Source organism: Clarias gariepinus, chromosome 16 (assembly GCF_024256425.1).
Source record: "Clarias gariepinus isolate MV-2021 ecotype Netherlands chromosome 16, CGAR_prim_01v2, whole genome shotgun sequence".
In the NCBI taxonomy this organism is placed as follows: domain Eukaryota; kingdom Metazoa; phylum Chordata; class Actinopteri; order Siluriformes; family Clariidae; genus Clarias; species Clarias gariepinus.
Window position 1 is genome coordinate 23953819 of NC_071115.1, and position 20923 is coordinate 23974741.

The 20923-nt window shown below is 39.4% G+C and overlaps 1 protein-coding gene across 2 annotated transcripts in view; it reads right to left on the bottom strand.

Annotated features, from left to right (window-relative positions):
• The window catches only part of slc2a9l2 (solute carrier family 2 member 9, like 2), a 123609-nt gene extending 103226 nt beyond the window's left edge, over positions 1 to 20383 (bottom strand). Inside the window, exons 1-2 of one of the 2 annotated variants that reach the window (XM_053514772.1) lie at positions 20332 to 20383; positions 940 to 1007 (exon numbers count right to left, since the gene is read on the bottom strand). In XM_053514772.1, coding sequence (XP_053370747.1) covers positions 940 to 990 — 51 coding nt within the window. In that variant the 5' untranslated portion in view covers positions 991 to 1007; positions 20332 to 20383. Of the gene's footprint in view, positions 1 to 939; positions 1008 to 10505; positions 10568 to 20331 lie in introns of those variants that run through there. The other variant, XM_053514771.1, reaches the window with a different exon arrangement.
• Positions 20384 to 20923: the final 540 nt, after the last annotated feature.

A 20923-nucleotide genomic window follows, 5' to 3' on the forward strand; every position in this document is an offset into this window, starting at 1 on the left:
ATTAAAAAGGGACAAGTTCGATTAGTTAAATAAAAAAAAAAGTTTTCTTCTTCGTCTTTTATCTTTTGTCAATTCTGGATAAATGTTCTGTTCTTGGTAACATCAAAGTGGTGCTGCATCTTCTTCAATCAAGTGTCCTATGATGCTTCTAATGACTGGAACATTATTTCATACTTACCTCTTCCTCCATGTCCAACATCTTTCTCTCTCTTTTTCAGCCTTCAACACTCCACATTTATCCCACCGTCTTCCATCTGTCTTTCTCTGTACAACATACAGTAAGTTCTCCTCCTTTTTCTATGTCCATTCATCCATGTCTTCCAGTTTTATTTCTTCAGCCTTACCTTTCCATTCCTTCACTGGTCCTTTCTCTTTATATCCCACTCCAGTTTTCAGTCACCCTTCTATTATTTTTTTTCTCACACCACTTGTGCCTCCCTTGCATTGTCCATGTACCTGTCTTCCTCTCTTCAAGGCACGAGAGCGGAGTTTTAAATATCATCGGCCGTCATCAGTATGCAGCGAACTGACTGTATGGCGGAGCGGAGGCGGCTAACTTAGCGGACGACCTCGCGCCTCGCAGGGATGCCGTGAAATTAAATGAAGTTTGAATATGGATGGAATTTTACACCTGAGCATCCATGTAGACTGCGGCCTTTCCTGTTTTTTCCAGGCATCCGTTTTGCAGCAGATTGCAGAAATATTATTTGAATAATGCCTCTACTTATTTGAATAGTTTAGCATTATACCCGAAATGTCAATTTACTTGTTTTTTTTTTCTCTCCGCACCTCTTTCCCTCCCGCTCTCCTGTTCTAACATCCCTCTTTTTCCCAGAGGACACACAATTCTAACCGCAGTCAGGTAACAAGGAATAAAAAGTGATAAAAGAGAGAGGAGAATAGGACCAAGGTCACACACACACACACACACACACACACCTGTTTTGATGGAGCTGGCTCGTTTTCAGGGCTTCGCTGGACCTTTTCCATTTCAGAAGCTCAAAAGCCTGAAAGAGAGAAAATCCACCAATTATACTCAAGCAGACACAATCACACACACACTCGCACACACAGAGATGATTCCCTGCAGAAACGTAGGAAACACACACTCCGCATGCATAATATATTGACTGTACATAACACCATATCCGTCAGTGCAGTAAGCAACTATCAGTGTTCACTGTCATTACTGTCACTCACGCTGAAGGATAAAGAAGGAAAAAAAGAAAAAGACATAGGAAAGAAAGAAGAAAAAGAGTGTATGGAGAACGAGATGAATGAAAAAAAAGAAAAAGAGAAAGAGGAGAGTGTGAGTTCCATTAAAAAAACTTTAATAGAAAAGATAAGACAAAAAGCAATGACTGGAATGGAAAGAAAGAGAAAAAAGATACAGAGTATGGGAGAGACAAACAGAGTGAAACTATCCAGTGTGAATCTCACACTCCTTCTATCTCTCTCTCTCTCTCTCTCTCTCTCAACACCTCTAACTCTCTTAAACCATCTTCCTTTTATCTCCACCTTTCCCTTTATCCCTCCTTCAATTCTCTCAATTCTCCCTCTTTGTCATTCCTTGATTTAAACCCCCTCTCTTTACCCATCTCCGTTTCCACGCCTCCTGCTTCAGTCATCATTCGACTGTCTCAATACTTTTGACTTTTCTTTCTCTTTCTCCGTCCATCTCGACATCTAATACTCTCTCGCATTTTTTCTTCATCTGTATTTCTCTCCACCAAAAGTTTAAAGCTTTCTTTTACCAGACAACTCATTCTTTCTCCACTATGATTCCTTTATTCTCCTCTTCTGACTGAAATGGACAGAAAAAGAAAAAAAAGAACGTAAAAAGTCAGTAGGGGACACATATAGAGAAAGAGTTAGTGGGACAGAGAGGTTGATATGGCATTTATAAGATTTCATAACACACACAGTTGTGTCTGCTTAGAGACAGATAGAGAGAGACATAGCGAGAGAGAGAGAGAGAGAGAGAGAGAGAGAGAGAGAGAGAGCTTGACAGATGGACTCAGGCAGAAATAAAGAGTGAGAGAGTAAAAAAGACAAAAAGTGAGAGACAGAGAGGGGGGGTGATATGACATTTATAGCCATCAATATCACAGACATTTGCTTTGCTCAGTACAGAGAGAGAGAGAGAGAGAGAGAGAGAGAGAGAAAGAGAGAGAGAGAGAATGATACAACACTACTGCCACCTTGTGGACCCGCCAGTCAACGGAGTTTCACTGATCTTTTGTGGAGTTTTGTGTCTGTAATGCAGTCCGTCTTTCTGACACGATTAAATCCATAGTTGGCTTTACAACACTGTTGTTTCTCAGATCACGTTTTTACTTTTACTATTAAACAGCAAAATACATCCTGACTAATATAACCCGCCTTATCAAGTTCTGAAATGTTCTCACACATCCCTAATTTCCTCTCAAATCCCACCACAGCCCAAATTCCCACTGTGTCTTTCAACATCAACATGCTACACCCCATCAACCCCCATGTACTGTACCACTTAAACCCAAAGTTTCCACTGTGCCCGCTCCAATCTCACCACATCCTAACTTCTTACTCTGCTCTCCCCTATCCAACCATATCTTAACTTCCCGCTGGCTCTACCACATCCTAACTTCTCATAGTGCACCCAACATCTCACCACATCCAAACTTTCCACTCTGCCTCCCAACATCCCAATTCCCATTATGCCCTTCCAACATACCACCACATCATAACCCTCCATTGTGCACCCAACATTCTCAACAAAACCCCCATTTTCAATGTGCCCCTGACATTGCAACACATCCTTACTTTCCATTGTGCCCCCCAACATCCCCCTACAACCTAACTTCAAATTTTGCACCAACATCCCAACAGAACCTCAATTCCCAACGTGCCCCTGGCATTGTATGTACCCCACTTACATCCTGAATTCTGTCCCCAATATCCTCTCACATCCAAACTTCCCATCATGCCCTCCAACATCCCACTACAACCTTACTTCAAATTTTGCACCAACATCACAACAGAACCTCAATTCCCAATGTGCCCCTGGCATTGTATGTACCCCACTTAAATCCTAAATTAAATTCCTGAAAACTTCCCATCATGCCCTCAACATCCCACCACATCCTAACCTTCCACTGTACCCACACAACATCCCACCACAACCTTACTTCTAACCCAGACCCCAACATTCCACCGCATCCTAACCTTCCATTGTGCTGCTTAACATCCCACCACATTTTAATTCCCATGGTGACTCCATACATCCAACCACATTTTGGTCCCATAACAGTCCACATACCATCTTTCTATTGCACTGTAGCTGTAAAACCGAAACCTCCTGCAAATGCACTTATTTATGATGTGCCTTTACATCCTCCTGCATCGCAACATCCCACATCCTAACTTCATTGCGTTCCCAACATCTCTCTACATTCTAATTACCACTGTTCCTCAATATCCTACCACAACCTGACTGGGTCCCTCTTTCTCCCTCTGACTCTCTCTCTGTCATTCTATCTGTTCCTCATTCTGTTCTCTTTCTGTCTTGTCTCTTACTACACGTCTCCCCAGTTGAGGTAAAACCTAAAATTGTAAAGTGCGGCTGCTGAGCATATCAACGATTTTGCTGAGTAAGGCTCTCGTCTGACAATTCTGTTTGCTCAAAAGAGTAAAACACAGAGAGCACGAGTGCACAACCACACACAGATGTCTCTACGTATCATCTTTCTTAGATATCTGACGCCTCTGTTCTTAGAAGCCGCAGTAGTTTGACAGAGAGGGGACAAACGGAGCGGATGCTTCTCAATCAGAGAATATGAATGTATGTACTGTATGTATGTATGAATGAATGTATGTCTGCCTTACCCCTTATAATTGATGCTAGAAAGCAGCTGAAAAGATAGAAGTTGCTGGACTTTTCTACTTTAAATCAATAATTCAGGTCTTTAAGCAAGACAAACTCTCCAGCTTTCTCCCTCATTAAAGGAACAGAACATTTAAGACCTGAGGTTTGCATTTATGACGTTTGCATCTCTATTATATCCACTGTAGAAACAGTAATGATGCTTGTTCAGATGCTTTCAGAGTTTCATATGAAGTTTGATCCGCTTTGGCCCTTCTCATTCACCGCCGCTGCCATGTTTTTTCCGCCATGTGTGTATGAGCGCATTAAAACAAAGGCACTGCGCATTGCAGCACTGCAGCGTTTTACCAATATTCAATCGCGATATTTCATTTTCTTATCATTGCCTAACATTGTACCGGTATTACCGTGAAAGGTATAATATGGCCCAGCCCTACTTGATGGCATCAAGAAGAACTGGCCATAGACCAAAAAAAAAAGCAGCCATCCAAATCTCAAAGGGTGCCTATTCAGGAGATAAAGGACCTTTGAGCTAGCTCACTATCTACAGGGTGTAGATAATGTTTAGCTACTATGCTCATAGTCTTTCCGTTTATGTTTGATTATTTAATATTTCATAAGATACTTAGTAAACTTATGTTGTAAACTGACGGATAGGCTCATTCGATTGTAATCTGTATCTAACAGTTGTGCTGTAAACAAGTCAGTGACGACTAAAAAGCTTAAGGTGAAGCTTAACATGGCCGAATCTTCCACACACATAAAACAATTATTTTTATGTTATCTACTTTTTTTGCTTAAGAACGCATTCATTATGGAAAAAAATATACACTATTTAATGATAAAAATATCATGCAGGCACTCCAAGAGTGCCTATATTTCCTATAACAGCACTGAGAACTTTTACTCTGTATCACTCTGTAAGGATATGGCAAGCGGGAATGGAATCTTGCTACATGACAGAACTAATAATAATTGCTGACAGGTAATAAGGCGGCACAGTGGCATAGTGGTTAACACTGTCACCTTGCACCTCTAGGGTCCGGGTTTGATTCCCATCTTCAGGCCTGTGTGTGTGTGGAATTTGCATGTTCTCCCCATGCTTAGTGGGTTTCCTCCAGGTACTCGGGTTTCCTCCCACAGTCCAAAGACATGCAGATTAGGCTAACTGGCTTTCACAGATTGCCCAAAGTGTGTAAATTAGTGTGTGAATGTTGAGGTCCAACCACGGTTGTAAAATAGGAACAAATCAAATGTTAATGACCAATGGCCTCCACGGCCCCTAGTTGGACTACAGAGGTTTCTAGATAGATGGATAGATGGTAAATGTAAATAACATAAGTGCTAAAAAAGACCAAAACATGGGTCTTAAAGGCAAAGTAAAGGCGTAGAGAAACGTGCTCCACTTTTTTATTTTGGAAATAAAAAAAACAAACATTTAGCAATTTTCTTGGACTATTTTGGACATATTTTGGAGAAAAAAATAAGTATCTGAGCACACTGTAATGGAACTGTATGGATGGGAGGGAAAAAATGGACGACAGTCAGCTGTTATTTCAAGTCAGCCTGTTCTGGAACAATTCTTGCAAGAACAGTATTATCAAGTGCGTTTGCAATACCTATAAAGCACCATAATGAAAGTGGCTCTCATGAAAACCTTCCCAGGAGGAAAGACCAACACTTACTGTACCTTTGCTGCAGAAATCACCAATTAACAAACAGCACCTCAGATTAGAGCCGTTATGAAGACTTTACAGAAAATAACCAACAGATACATCTTAAAGGTCCTATACATCCCATTTTTCATTAAATGTTAATATGATCTTTAGGGTCCTAATGAAAAGTTTGTATTATACGTTAATTAAAAATTCAAAAGGATTGTGTAAAAAAACACTACTTTTACCTGGTAAAAACTAGCTCTGTTCTCAGCAACCTGTTTCAGTACATGCTAATTTAAATGTTCATGACCTCTGCTGAGTCGCAGTGCTTTGTGGGTAATGCAGTCCAAACTGGAAAACGCTGGAATATGGAGCCCGAGCCTGTTTTCTTCAGTCGTTTTTGGTTTGATTTAAGTACGGAACCTACGCGGAAGTTTGTAATATCGCCTGACAACGCAGAAATTAAAAGAATGGACATGCATCGACTCGATTTGTCTCTCATCACTGCATGGGCATGAATTAACGGGCTGTTACGCTGCCGCGAGCAACAACATAAAGCGGAGAAGCTTACTGAGAGAGATCCGGACGCGATGTGTTTACTGATGTGTTTACATGACTTCTTAATCATTGACAGACATCGTTATAAACCATCTAGCGTTACAAAGGTAAGCATAATATAGTTTTCCGACTACGTACACAGTTTGCAACTAGACAATCACCTTAATGCATTGTTTATTATAAACGGGCGATTAGGAATTATATAGAGACGGATGTACACAGAGAAGAAGCCATAACCATGTTCTATGAGAGTGTAAGTTAACTTACACTCCGCATTCATCGTGATTATTAGAAAAGGCGATCTGCAAAGAGTCATAGAAAAATAAATCACACTCACCGAGCCTGGTGAAGATGAAGCAGGAACACGAAGCGTTAGTACAGATCCATTTTTTAGGAGCAGCTTCCTAGCAAAACCTGCTCTATATTGACCCGCGTTTATAAAGCAGTCTGGTGAAAAATGATTATCGCAAACATGAACGCATTTAGGTAAATCAGCGGGGACGTTAGCTTTAAAAACTAAATTCAGCCACTGCGTCCTCAGTGGCTCAGATACCTAACCCTAGGTAGGTACCCTAGGTCACTAACCCTAGGTAGTGAATGACGACTGTTCGTTATTACACCCAACAACTGTACACAACACTCGCTTAGGCGCCATTTTGCTCCAGCGGCGAAAAACAATGGCCAACAGCTTTTTCTCACTCGGGGCGGGTCTTTGCTAAAACACCAGTGTCAATCAACTAGTGTAGGAGCGGCCTCATGCGGTGTGGCGTCACATCGACAGGCATTTAAGATCGGCCTGATTTCAGAAGGGCATGTTATTGTAATAAATGAAAAGAAAACCACTGGGCGGCTCTTTATCATCGTAGAGTAGTTGTGTACGCACTCTCCTAACAAACAGTTCAGTCCAAACAGCTTAAAAAAGTGCATGTAGGCCTGTATGACCCCTTTAATATCAACTGTAGGAGATTAATTAATATTTTGGACGCCTTTAGTATTGTTTTACAATGTAGAAAGAAATAAAAATTAGAAAAGACCATGAAATTGGTGAAGGCGTGTCCAAGCTTTTGGCTGATACTGCCAAAGGTGCCACGAGGTGGTAAAATGTTGGGGTTCCTCTATAATCCTACAGGTGGTGTGCTTTGAACTACTCACACAACTGGCAGACAGGACAGGACATTATTTACTAAGTTTGTTTACAATTGTAACAAAATCGAAAGAAATAAACACATAATTGTAATATTTACAAAATCATAATACTTATAGTTTATTGATTATATTGTACCGGTGCTCCCTGGTGATCCTTTTTCTTTGTAAACTGCCACTATAAGAAAAAATAATAATAAATTCTGGCATACATCATTTCGGATCACTGACCACTGAGTCACTAAAATCAAACAGCTAACGTTTTATTATTATTATTTTTATACCAGGTGCAATAAATGAAGCCTGTTCATCTTTATGACACATTATAATCTTGATCTTAGACACTATGGAATGCAAGTGATTATGAGATGTGTGTGTGTGTGTGTGCTGTGTAGAAAGCAAAATTATATCGCAAATAGGTACTTAATTTATTAATCAGCTTTCTAATATTGTACCAGCTAAGACAAAGCTGATCTGCATAATAGCTAGTTTATATGATGGGAACCAGGTGGCACTCACTCATTTCACACTGACAGAGGAACCTGATCAGCACACTAAAACAACAAAGATTTCATCTCTGTCGGTTTCCCACACACTCTCAAAGAAACCTAACCCTCGCCGCATTATAAAAACACTTCATCCTTGCCTGGGCTCTCAGTGAAATTAATCCCACCCCCCCCACACACACGCACACACTCAGCTCATACACCCTGAAAGCAAGCTGCCCCAGAAATTGTTTTCCAAGGCATAACGTTTACAAATAAGAACAAACCCACGCACCACCAAGACCCTGTGCTCTGTTTTCTAAAATGCCAAAAAAAAAAAAGGAAAAAAGTATTTTCCACTGTAATGTTCACGTGAGATTAAAGGCTGTTTTTTTGTTCTTTACCATAAACACACGGCTCTGTGTTAGTACATCATGTTTTCTTCATGGCTCTGACCCTTAGTCAGAATTGAAGATAACCCTAAAGATAGTCCTCTGTATTTAGCCCACTGAGCTAAATTAAAGTTCAATCTCAACGGTTGGGTCAATTATGCAGTTTAGTTAATCCTTTATTGGTTGATTCAATTAATTGAAGCAAGGGGCCAGCTTTGATTTAGAATCAAAGTTTCACACTTTTAAAATTATTTAGGCAAACTTATAATCGTTATATTATCCAAATAATAGGAAAATAATTCCTTTAAAACATACCAAAGCTTTTGCAGACATTACAACCTGTTTACATCTTTTGCTCCAGCTTCATCAAATTCTTTTCGATATACACTCATTTTAATAAATTTGCGCTTTTTCTTCTTTTGAATTTTACATTTGGTTGGTGCTATACCACCACCTACTGGGCTGGAGAGTGGAACAGATGATTGCTTTGTCTGCATTGACATCTAAGCAATTAACAAAACAAGCTACACTGCATTTCAATGTTTATTACTCGTAACCTGCAAGACACAGTTGCCATGACAAATTAAAACAAAATCAACATTAACGCTATCGACTCGAATCGAATTCTGCAATGTCCAAAAAGTAATCAAACTGAATCAATGGTGATCCACCAGGAAACACAGGTCTACTAGTTAAGTGCATGAATACAGACTACACACACGACTAATGTAGAACACTGTTCTGTCCTCACATCACGTCAAATGTTAAAAAAAATACCATGAGGCCATTTTATTTTCTTATACAGTCTATGGTTAACTGCATGAATGATGCACAAGATAGTAAGTGGAGGAGCTTACAGTATATGGCAGCTGGGCACATTGTTCTTACTCAGCGTAAAAAACACCAGGGACCAGTTGATTACCACAATACCTACTGTAGGTTCGAAACCAGTTTGATTTGTATTGTGTTTCTGTTAGTATCATGATTTTATAAATATTCCGATTCAATTTGACATTTTTTTAGTTTGTTACAATTCGTAAAAAAACTATAAATTTGTAAATAATATAAATATTTTTTAAGTTTTGCGATACATGAATTTAAACACAAAAGAATCGTGATATGTAACCAGATCTTACTTTTTTGTAAGTGGATGAGATTTTTATTCGGAAAAAATATATATATTAGTCCTAGTAATTGTAAGGCAGTCAAAAAAAAGCCAAACAGACAGGGACAATTTAAAAGTTTAGTCAGGCAGGAATTCACAAACCATCAGGATTAACACAGCTCAGGACTGGGGCAATTGGCAAGACTTTGCAAATAAACACAATGCAATACAATGAAAACTGTGTCCTTTTATTGTCCATGACCTAGACAGAAAATTGGAGATGAGCAACAGAATTCATATTTTGGCAGGATGTGCTACTGCACTACCAAACTGACGTTTGCAACATATGTCAATCATGTACGCTAATTATAAAAATAGGGTAATAAAATGTTCTACGGTCAGCCAGATCAAACAATACGAAAATAGTCTGGAAATGCATATGATACATTTTTTTTTAAATAATTTCCATTTTCCGCTCAGAAAAATGAATCCTTGTCATCCCTTCCATAAAAGTGACATCTTTACCATCTTTAAGATTCAAGACTTTTTACTTCATAAAATAGTTGCTCTGTAATCACGTTGGTTTAGAATGACCTGCATTACCCATAATGCAGTGACAATATGCTAGTGTTATTTAACCCCTGCTTCGTCTAAGGGATCTACTGCATCTAAAGGGAGCAGAGCCTAAAGCAGCGCTTTCAAGGATTTAAGTTTCGTCACATCGAGTGCTGATCATCTCGTAGCTCTAACTAGCCGAAAGTTCAAGTCTGGTTCAAGTCCAAACTTGACGTAAAATTTGGTTCTTTTATGTTGCGTTCCTGATTGTGAAGACGTTGAATGTCATGTTTATTTAACGTAGCATGCAAATTGCCAATTTTAACTAGGGATTCTCATTTAATCCCATTGCTTTTTTCAGCCTTTTCTCCTTCAAAGTTTCTGACGTTCTAGCTCACTTTTGCGAATGACCAGGGGCATCTTGGTATATGAAGGCTACAGCTAGATGCCATTTAATCTAAGAAGCAAATACGAGAAGACGTCGTACAGTAGAAGAACAACAAGCAGTTAAGTTATATAATCAATACAGTCTGCAACTCGCTCTTCAAGTTTAGCTTTACATGTGCGTCTGTAACTCAGGCTACATAAGGAAGATTTAACAGCAGCAGAGGGTCAATTTAAACTATTTAATCTTTAAACACGAATGACTGACACTGAAACCACCCCCAAACACACACACACACACACACACACACACACACACACACACACACACACACACACACACACACCTGTTAGGCGACTTACCCTGAGAAGAAGAAGGAAAGAGAAATTTGATCAGCACATGAATGAATGAAACCTCTCTCTCTCTCGCTCTCTCTCTCTCTCGCCAATCATTAACTCTGCCTGAGAAGTTGCGCAAAATCAAAACACGACAGTAGAAAGGAGGAGAGAAAGATATACAATAGAGAGTGACAGACTAATGTAAACAGACAGAAAGATAGAGAGAAAGTGATTATGAGAGAAACAGGTGAACTATACCAGAGATTAAAAGCCTATGTACGCCAATTAAAAGTGCAGTTTTTGTATTAATTTATTTTATTTTTTAGTTATTTATTTGAATTTAACATTTTATTTGTCACATACACAGTCATACACAGTACGATATGCCATGAAATGCTTAGTCGACTACCCGTGACCTTAAAATAAAAGACTATTAATATGAAATAAATAAGAAAAGAAAGATAGAAAGTAAATTGAACTAAGAAGGAATAAAATATCTGTACAGTACAAAATATACAATATAAAAAAATTGCTGAAAAATATAAGACAAATAGGAAAGACAGCTGTATAATATAGAAAATATAGAATTTATGGATTTTTTTGTGTGGGAATGAAGTTGAATATAATTGGAAATATCCATCGGGTGGGCAAATCTGCCTGAAAGTGTCATATTTAAAGTGACATATTTCAAGTGTCATATTTCAAGTGACATATTTGAAGTAAAATAGAAGTATTTATTTTTTATGAAACCAGGATAAATTGTTCAAAGGTCAGGGCCCGTATTGACTAAGCGTCTAAGAGTAGGAAATCGCTCCAAAAGTGAAAGTGTCCAAATAATTCTTAAAGTGCCGCAATTTTGGTCCTATTTTCAAAGTAGGAGTAAGAGCAATTAATCAAGTTACTTAGAATTAGGAAATCTCCGCCAAAATCTAGGAGAGCTCCGAAGCTGTCCTAACTAGTTAGGAGTAGGGAGTAGCGTTCAGGTAGAGAAATGCATAGAGGAGAGACGTTTTAGCAACACTGAGTGACGCAAAGCTCATAAAAGATGCGTTTGGACGAAAATTAAATAAGTTCATTTCATTTTTGCGTGCGGTTTGTTACTGGTTCATTAACTAACATGTCATATGCTGGTTCAGTTTTTTAGTAACTGAAGTAGTGTAAATTGTCTTGGGCAGGTATGTGTGTATACGACTGAGCTACAGTATGAACACTAGTACGAGTACTGATGTCAATATTTGACCAAACTGTGTGAAGCAATCTGAATGAGTCAACTGCTGCCTGCTACACCACTGGACGGAGAATTGGCTAGTGGGTGGAAACTCAAAAATGACCAAATTACAGCAAAAACAAGGAAGAACTCAAAAATAAAAATAAGAAGAAGAAAAAAAGACTGATGGCATCATGATCCCTGACAAGATACTGTACACTACTTTAGTCCCAAACTGGGTTGCCTCTGCCAGGAGGTCTCGGCTTGACTTTTTAAAAACTATTTAGAAACTGTGATTTGTAGTTGACAATGTAGTACTGTTAAGGGTGTTCAAATCAAACTAGGACTTTTGACTGTGCAGAATAACAGTTCTGAAAGTAAGAAATAGTTTGTTTCCCCATATAATCCCTGCTACACTAATGCACTTATCCCAGAGCTTCACTAGTGTTTGAATATCATCGAGGAAGAAAGATAATAGGAGTGCATGCTTCATGTCTAAGCCACTGGCCTCCCAGGAACTCCTTAATGCCCCAAACATGTGAAAATGGCTTGTATGGAGGATGTGGCGATAACATAACCCAGTCGAGTTCCTGTAATGTGCAAATGGTTCTCGGTGAATAATTATGCGTACAGTGTCTCTTTTGAAAGTTGGCGACAATTGCTACGATTGCAGTAGGTTGAGAGTAACTTCAAACTTCGTCATTCAGGGCCTTTTGGACTTCTTTAAAGTGGATCCGAAAAATGGCTCATCACTGTACTGTGCTTAAAGACTTGTGTAAATGGCAATCGGGGTTTATGCCTTCATTCATAAGAAATTTCATCCCAAGTCCCAGTTCGACTCGAACACCCCTTGTATATATATATATATATATATATATATATATATACACACACACACACAAAATCAGTGTATTAGCAATTAAAACCAGAACTGAAGCTTTTAATGTTGAGTAAACCCTCCCACTTCATCTCTCAGGCATGAGAAAAGATCCGGACACATTTAAACCCACGGTCTGCACAAACTCCATAAACATGAGATTAAACTTGTGTACGGAAAACATTTGCTGTTCTATCATGAGTAAAGACTACAGGATCGCAGCAGCATGGTGTATCTCAACTCCCACTCACATGAGCAAACACTAACAAACAGTGTCAACCTCCTATGTGAACAAACACAGAGAGCAAACATACAAGCACCTCAAATAAGCTTCGTACACACAACTCCATAACATAACACTCACCCGGCGATTCTGCTCCAGTTCACACATACTGTATCCTGATCCCGCTCAGCCCTCACATGAGCTCCATTAGTGTAATTCGTTTTAATTTATGTCCCTCCCATACTTCCATACGAACCACGAGGTTAAGCAGCAAACTCAGAGAACTACTGTAGTCTCTGAGAAAAACAAACTCAAATATTTACTAGAAAAAGTATTTACTAGAAAATGACTTGAACTAAAAGGCTGATGCAAGGCTAAAGACAGGTGCCAAATTAAAGAATAAAAAAATAAACAAGAAAGTGTCTTAGAAAGTATTTCAGTAACATCAAACGGTTTCTTGGTGACACGGTGGCCTAGTGGTTAGCACTGTTGCCTTGCACCTCCAGGGTCTGGGTTCAATTCCACGCTTCTGTATGCAGGTTCTCTCTGTGCTTGGTGGGTTTCCTCTGGGTACTCCTGTTTCCTCCCACAGTTTAAAGGCATGTCTATTAAGCTAATTGGTGTTCCTAAATCGCCCATAGTGTGTGTGCCCTGCAATGGACTGGCACCCTGTCCAGGGTGTATCCCACCTCGTGCCCCAAGTCTCCATGGATAGGCTTCAGCCCCCAGTGACCCTGTATACTGCAGTACAGATGATGAGTGAGAAATGGTTCTTTATTGATTCAATAAGTCTCTGGAATTGTACAAGAGCGATAAACACCATTCTTTGGAAAGATAATCCCTCATTTGTTGGTTGGATAATGGTGCCGTCTAACACATCACTGAAAAATCTCCAATAATCTAGGTGGTCAAAAGTTTAACTCTAGGATCTGGTGACTTTGAAGGAAGTACACATAGCTACATGATTATTTACAATGGACAACTGCATCTTTATCTCTTAGGGCCTAGTTTGTTACCCAATCACGTTCTGTCTCTAGGGGATCTCATCCCCTTTGTTTTCCATCTCTGAAGTCGTACTACCAACCTCTTTTCCTCTTTGCAGGGGACGTGACTGTACTGAAAATCCTTTGGTTGAGTAATCCGCCCCTGTTCTAAACATGTTACATTGCCACCTTATCCTGGCGGCACCATCAGACAGGATCTGAGGAAAAAGCGGCTCTGCTCATTATCACTTTCTTTCTTTGTTTTTGTTTTTTGCTAAGCATACTCCATAATACAGTGACAGTTTGAGGCCACGACAACAACAACAACAAAAGTAAATTGAATTTTATTTTACTTTGGTGGCATGGTGGCTAACCACACACTGTCTCCTTGCACCTTCAGGGTCTGGGTTCGGTTCCCGGCTCGGGTCTGTGTGTCTGGTTGGACTGTGTGGTCGGTTTTCTCCCACAGTCCAAGACATGCAGATTAGGCTAAATGGTGTTCCCAAATTGCTGTATATAAATGAGCGTATGTGTGGACTGGCACCCCATCCAGGGTGTATCCCACCTGTGACACCGTTTATAAGATAAAGCCTTATAGACACTGAATGTGCAACGTATATTTCTAGAATGCAGTAGCAATATTAAGAGAAAAGGTAACAATATAAGAAATTACAAAAAAAAAATGCAATACTTATTGTATATTAAAACTATTGCCCGCATTGTCTTATCAGCACTTTCTGTTCAAGGCTTCTTTCTCCGGAGTTATTGCAGTGCAGGTGTGAGCGTGTTATATCAGTTTATTTGTAATTACAGTACGAGAAAAAATAAATGCCCCACTTGTCAGGGGTGCTCCAATTGATGGGTCCCCGATCCTTATCGGCCGATAATTGCTTTGGGAAGTTTGACCGGCAGTCTCTATAATGGCCGACGCAAAACTCGGGAGACAATTTTTTGGCACTGTGCTAAAATGACTTCATCAGTCTGGCAAATTCTATGTGGCGTGTGAAAAAGACAATACTTTAGCAACCTGCAACCTGTGTAACAAGCAAATTCCACGAGGCAGGAAGCACCCAAAGCATTTTAACACCACGAACCTCAACAGACATGTGAAGGTTAGTCATGTAAAGGAATATGAGCAGTTTTCAAAGCGCTTTGACGAGAGAGCGGGAGAGTTCAGCAGCTTAAGCGCCACTCACTCAGCAGTCAGAAACAGAGACGTTACACCCTACTACTACAAGGACAGTAAGAAGCATAATGGAATATCAAACAAAATAATGGAATTCGGTTCAGTCGGCTTCGGTCATCAGCTGCTGTGTACTGTGGAAGACGGAGGGTTTTGACGATTCATGTCCTACTTGAATTCACGTTACACTATGCCAGGGCGAAAATATTTCACGAATGTATGCCTGTCACAGGTATACCAAACAGTGTTTACACATGTCGACCGCCTTATAAAGGACAACATGACATCAGTTAGGAAGACATCGGTCTGTTTTACATAATTTTATTTAAATAGTGAATTGCTGAGGTTTTTTTTACTTTGGCCATATTCGTTAGGATGCTTGGATTTTAGATGATAGAAAAGGTTTGACGTGTATCCACTACTTGTTAAAACAGTGCACTTGCGTACCTTGCAAATCACGTTCGTCTCATTCGTATCACTTTTCTTATACCCAAACCAATTCCACAACACAGACGATGCACCTTTTTTCTTTACAATCTCCTCGTTGTTGGTTTTGTCACATGTAAGCAAACTCACTGCTGCTGCACCGTCTTTTTCCATTGTCGAAGTGTATGTGAAGCCAAACACATCAAAAGTGGGACGAATTGTGGCACCTGATCAAACCAAATATCTGCGCGGCCCAGTGGACAGCACAGCGCGACTATCTGGATAGCGCAGAGATGATTTGGTTTGTGATTCGAGCAGCGCTGCTCAAGTTGGTCCGCGCAGCGTGATCCACCGGGTCTGGATATTTGGTCTGCTTACGCCGGCTCAATCGGGTGCCACGGTTTCGTCCCACTTTAGATGTGTTTGGTTTCCCATAGAAGTGAATGTGTATTGTGTGGTTACGTAACATGCAACATCACATGATCTCAACCGCGATTAAGACGATAGACCAAAATCTCTATCGGTTAACAAATTTCTACCAGTATATCGCCCACCCCTACCCACAATGTTTACCGGCGGCCAGTGGAAAACAATGAAGTTTAAAGTTCATCAACTGCATCGGCTGCAGATGTCATTTCATCGATCAGTGCTTTAACTCGTCTTCTAGAGAAGACCGCAGACACTGACCATGGTGTAAGAACATCGTGTAAGAATATCGTGTAAGCCGTGTAAGATTCCATGACATTAATTCTAAGCGCCTGTATTGAATTGCTACAATCCTTGATCCGAGGTGAGAAAACCTAATTTATTCATTCTTCCCATTCATGTTTTATTTTCCTGTTAATAAAAAGGTACAAGGACAGATTTTTCCCAGACACGCTCAAGCCCCAGATACGTGGGCTGCTTTCTGATGTCCTGGCCACTGGACTGGAGCAGCAGGATGGTGAGGCGAGTTTGGCTGCAATCTGAGTTGTTGGATGGAGAGCAGGAACATGGTGGCAGTGACATCAGCAGCTCAGTATCAGTGCAGTTGAACCTCCACCTATCAGAGCCGGTTATCCCACAAAATGGACAGCCTCTTGTTTTTTGGCAGAACAATAAACGCTCACCTCTACCTCACTCTTCCTATCTCTACCTCTCTAAACGGCCACAAAATCTAACTGAGCTTCTCAGAAAAAAAGGAACTACTTCAGAATTTATCATTGATTCTTGAAGCAGAAGCCATCATAATAGTGCAGTTGTGGTTCTGTTAGTGTTAACGGCCTTTCTTCTTTACATCCCAAGAGATGTTTTTTTTTGTTTTTATTCTAAAGTTAAAGTAGTCTAAACACTTTGTTTGTTCTGTCTGTTATTTTATTTATTTTTATATAATCTACAGGAAAGTTGTATTTGTCAAGCTCTAAGCTGTTCCTAATTACTCACCAAGCACAGGCTGCTATGTTTTAAGTTGACATGTTGCTTGCCAATAAATACAGCTGTTGATTCATGATATTCCTCTTCTCGAATATATGTAATTTATTTCTTTTATATTTGTTATTAAATATAGTTTAATAAGTAATGCTAAGGTTTCAAATAGACCCTGTAATCGGTGACCTGTATCGGGCGATACAGCCTCTAGAGGTCGGAGATTGGTGATCTGCCCCAAAAATCCTGATCGAACCACACCTACCACTTGGGATTACACTAAAGAAGAGCAGCGTGCAGTGATTTGTTTTTTGTGGTTTGAGGGTGTACCTGGTGCCGAAATAACTCATGGAAGAACATAAACAGAAGTGTTTGGCTATCTGTAAACAAGATTTGGACTGATACTCTAAAGGACAGTAAAAGTTTCTTAAAGAGAATCACTGAGGATTCTGAAAGCCTGAGAGTAAAAGGCAGAGTATGGAACGAAAACATCCACAATCGCCAAGCAAGAAAGAGTTCAAAAGTCACCCATCAGCTGGAAAGTTGATGCTACAGTTTTCTGGGATTCTCAAGGGCCAGTATTGGAACATTATCAGGAAAAAGGTTCAACAATCATCAGTATTCATTGCAGTGAGATGCTTATTGAAGGGCTGAAGCCTAAACTTTGGATTAAACATTATGTAGCAATAAAATGAACTCAGATTGATTCATTCATTTTCTACTGGGCGCGCATCATCGCAAAACCTCCGTAGGAAACAGAATTGAGTGATTCTTTCTCAATAACTCTTCTACCCCGAGTCGTTCGTTCTTTTGTCACGTGATTCCCATAGACGCTATGCAGTGCAATAGATTCGAAAAAACGAACGACTCAGACTGGAAGATATAAGAGGTGAGCTACTCATTCCGTTGATTATAATGTGTCCTTAGCTGCATTGTAATATTTTCATTACTGGAACTACAGTATAGCCAAAATGTGTGTATGTAGACGTATTTAGGGTCTGTTTATTGAAAACGCAACATTTTATTGCAATCAAAAGAACTAAATGAAGTAAATGACTCAAAAAAAGCTCTGTTCATTTTAATGAAAGAGATTTAAAGACCCAAATCACTTAAATGATTCAAACCTCCCATCACTAGTTTTTGAACTTTCTGACAGGTAGACATTACTGCTTACGATCACAAACACCTTCATGACCAAAAACCTCCAAAGTGTAGGAGCACTTCAGTCTTAACTCAGCCAAAAAATAGCCGCTAGGCTACAGTTAGAAAAATATTTAAAAACCTTTGTGTTGGTGGGTGTGTTCAAGGTTGCAGGGGTCAAGTAAATAGAAAAGGAGGCACACCTGAGGCGAACGTGTCAAATTAGCGCCTGTGAGTCGCTGTGAGCCGTCTTCTCTTTCCAGCATTATGCTGGTTTCTGACCGTGTTTTCTTTCTTTCTCTCTCTCTTTCTTTCTCCCCTGCTCTCCTCAGCTCTGTCTTATTTCCCATCTCACAGCAACACACTGATGATGATTAGTCACATTCCTCTCAGCTGTGTCTCACGCCCTTCTCACAGCAGCGCGTGACCACACCCCAATACCGCATACTTTACCTCAGTTTTCTAAATATTTCAACTAAACCGCCTGTAACTGTTATATTTTATTGCTTAACATTTTCTTTATTCAAATCAGGTTTAAATTTTTTTTATTTATCTCTTGTATAAGCTGAAAATTTCAGTAAAACACAGTTTTTTAAAAGAATATTTGATTCAATAATCGCCAGACTATTCGACGATTGAAATAGTAGTAATCAATGTGACTTTCAGGTATCTGGGAATCTGGGATCAAGTAGAACGAATTTCACTTCTGGCACGTGCCCCAGTGAGCTGACAGCACCATCTTGTGACCACCTGCTAGTATTACCACTTTAAAATAAACTTAATATGCACTTCAACTATTCAAAATCATGTGTGTACCAAAATATAACTACATTTTATGTTCTTTTTTTTAGATTGGAATATATTTTATCTTGACTTCAAGTAAAAACATAATTTCTAATTCTGTTATGACCTGGGCCTTCTGAAAGATTTAACGTGTTATCACTTGCAATAAATGTGCATTGTTTAACAAGTTTAAAAGCTTGTTTAAAAAACATTTAACAACAGTAGTGGAGCGTCCTTGTTTCTTTATTAGCTGAAGTTGTAACCATTATCATCGCGTCATTGTAACTGTTCATTTGTGTAGTTGTTCCACTGACCGCTAGGGGCGCATTCAGCACGCTTTTTAGGGCATTTAAATTTAGCTTGAACTTGTTGAAGTTGATAATTAATAATCAATTTCTGGAAAATTAAATTAAATTGTATTTATTTGTGTATTTATTTCTTTAAAAAAATATTATATGATACAGGTTATTGTTGAAGTTAAAAATGCAATGCAATAAAATGATTCTAAATTTTTTTTTATTGAATTCTAATATATTTTGTCATGAGCATCACAGATTTATCCTGTATACAGTATCACGGAGGGCCTGGAGACTATCTCAGGAGACTTGGGGCACGTGGCAGGGTACACCCTGGACAGGGTGCCAAAGCCATCACAGGGCACACAGACTATATCAAGTGGAAATGCACCTATGCTGAAAATTGTAGACCCCTTCATAATTTCTAAGTAAGAGAACTTGCAAAAACACAGGGTGATCAAATACTTACTGTCCTCACTGTAAACACACTCATTCACACACTACAGGCAATCTGGGAACGCCAATTAGCCTAATCTGTATGTTTTTGGACTGTGAAAGGAAACCGGAGTACCCAAAGGAAACCTTACATAGCATGAGAGAACATGCAAACTCCATCCATCCAGACCCAAGGCGGGAATCAAACCTGGAACCTGGAGGTGCAAGGCAATATTGCTAACCACGCCGCCGCCGTACTGTACTCCACCTTGAATTTATTACCATACTGTGGAATGCAATGAATGTGTGTACTTCTAGGTAGGACACTTTATTTAATTATATATTATACAAGCCAACTGCGTAACTATGTATAACTACGTACATAACTGTGTAACTATACAAGTTTAGTACCATGAACCTGTCCCTAAAGATTTTTGTTTTTATTGTGTTTGCACGTGTGTTCTATATATGTTGGTATGCATAATTTATGGGTTTCAGTTTAACACAAATCAGTTCACGTGTGAATTACGCGTTATAAAAATGTATAACAAGTTTATAAACACTATACTATTAAAAGTACTGACCTTTCACTTTAAACAGTTTATATCTTTACTGATGTGCACTCGTGTAAAAGTCAGATCTCCTTCTATCTTCTGTTACTGTATGTGCAGCCATGCATGCAGTAGCTGGACTGTGTACCGACATCACTTAAAAGTTTCCGCATATGATTATAATTTTTCGAGATCAACTCGCCCTGTTGGTTGTTTTATTAGAAATGTTAAACACAACTACATTTTTAATAAACCATGTCTTATTATATACGTACATTAGATTACATAATTTGATATAACACTACAAAACAAAAATCTTTAATTATTAATTTCTGAACTTACCTGAATACCGCATGCGCGCCATCATATCAGTTCAGTGATACTTAACTCCGCCTCCAAAAGTAAACGCCAACCAATCAGACTGTGATCACGTGCTCAACACGGGCGTCGCCTAAATTACTCAATAACAATTGGCTGGTGAAATTTGGGACACATAGATTAAACTGGACTCACCTCCGGAGTTGCCAGATGCATACAAAATATACAGAAATAGTAATACTGAATATTTTCCCTCTTTAATCAATATCATTCTTTGGTTAACAGTGTAATGTAAAAAAAAAAACTCTCTCCGCTCTTCTTTGCAGGATATGCACCTCCAGGGTCACGGGCTCCAGTCGCACCTCGTGTCTGTGTGCATGAAGTTTGCATGTTCTCGCTGTGCTTGGTGGGTTTTCTCCAGCAGAGTTTGTCAATTGGCATTTCCACATTGCCTATTGTGGGTGTACAGGTATTGTTTCCTGTGAAGTGCACTGGGTATTCAGCCATGTCAAGTGCAATTAGAAACCGCACAGAGCAAAACTGCTCAGTTTAAAGGGAACTACAGTATGAAAGGTGTAGGACACGTGAACAATGGGGGGGGCGGTTACATTCCGAA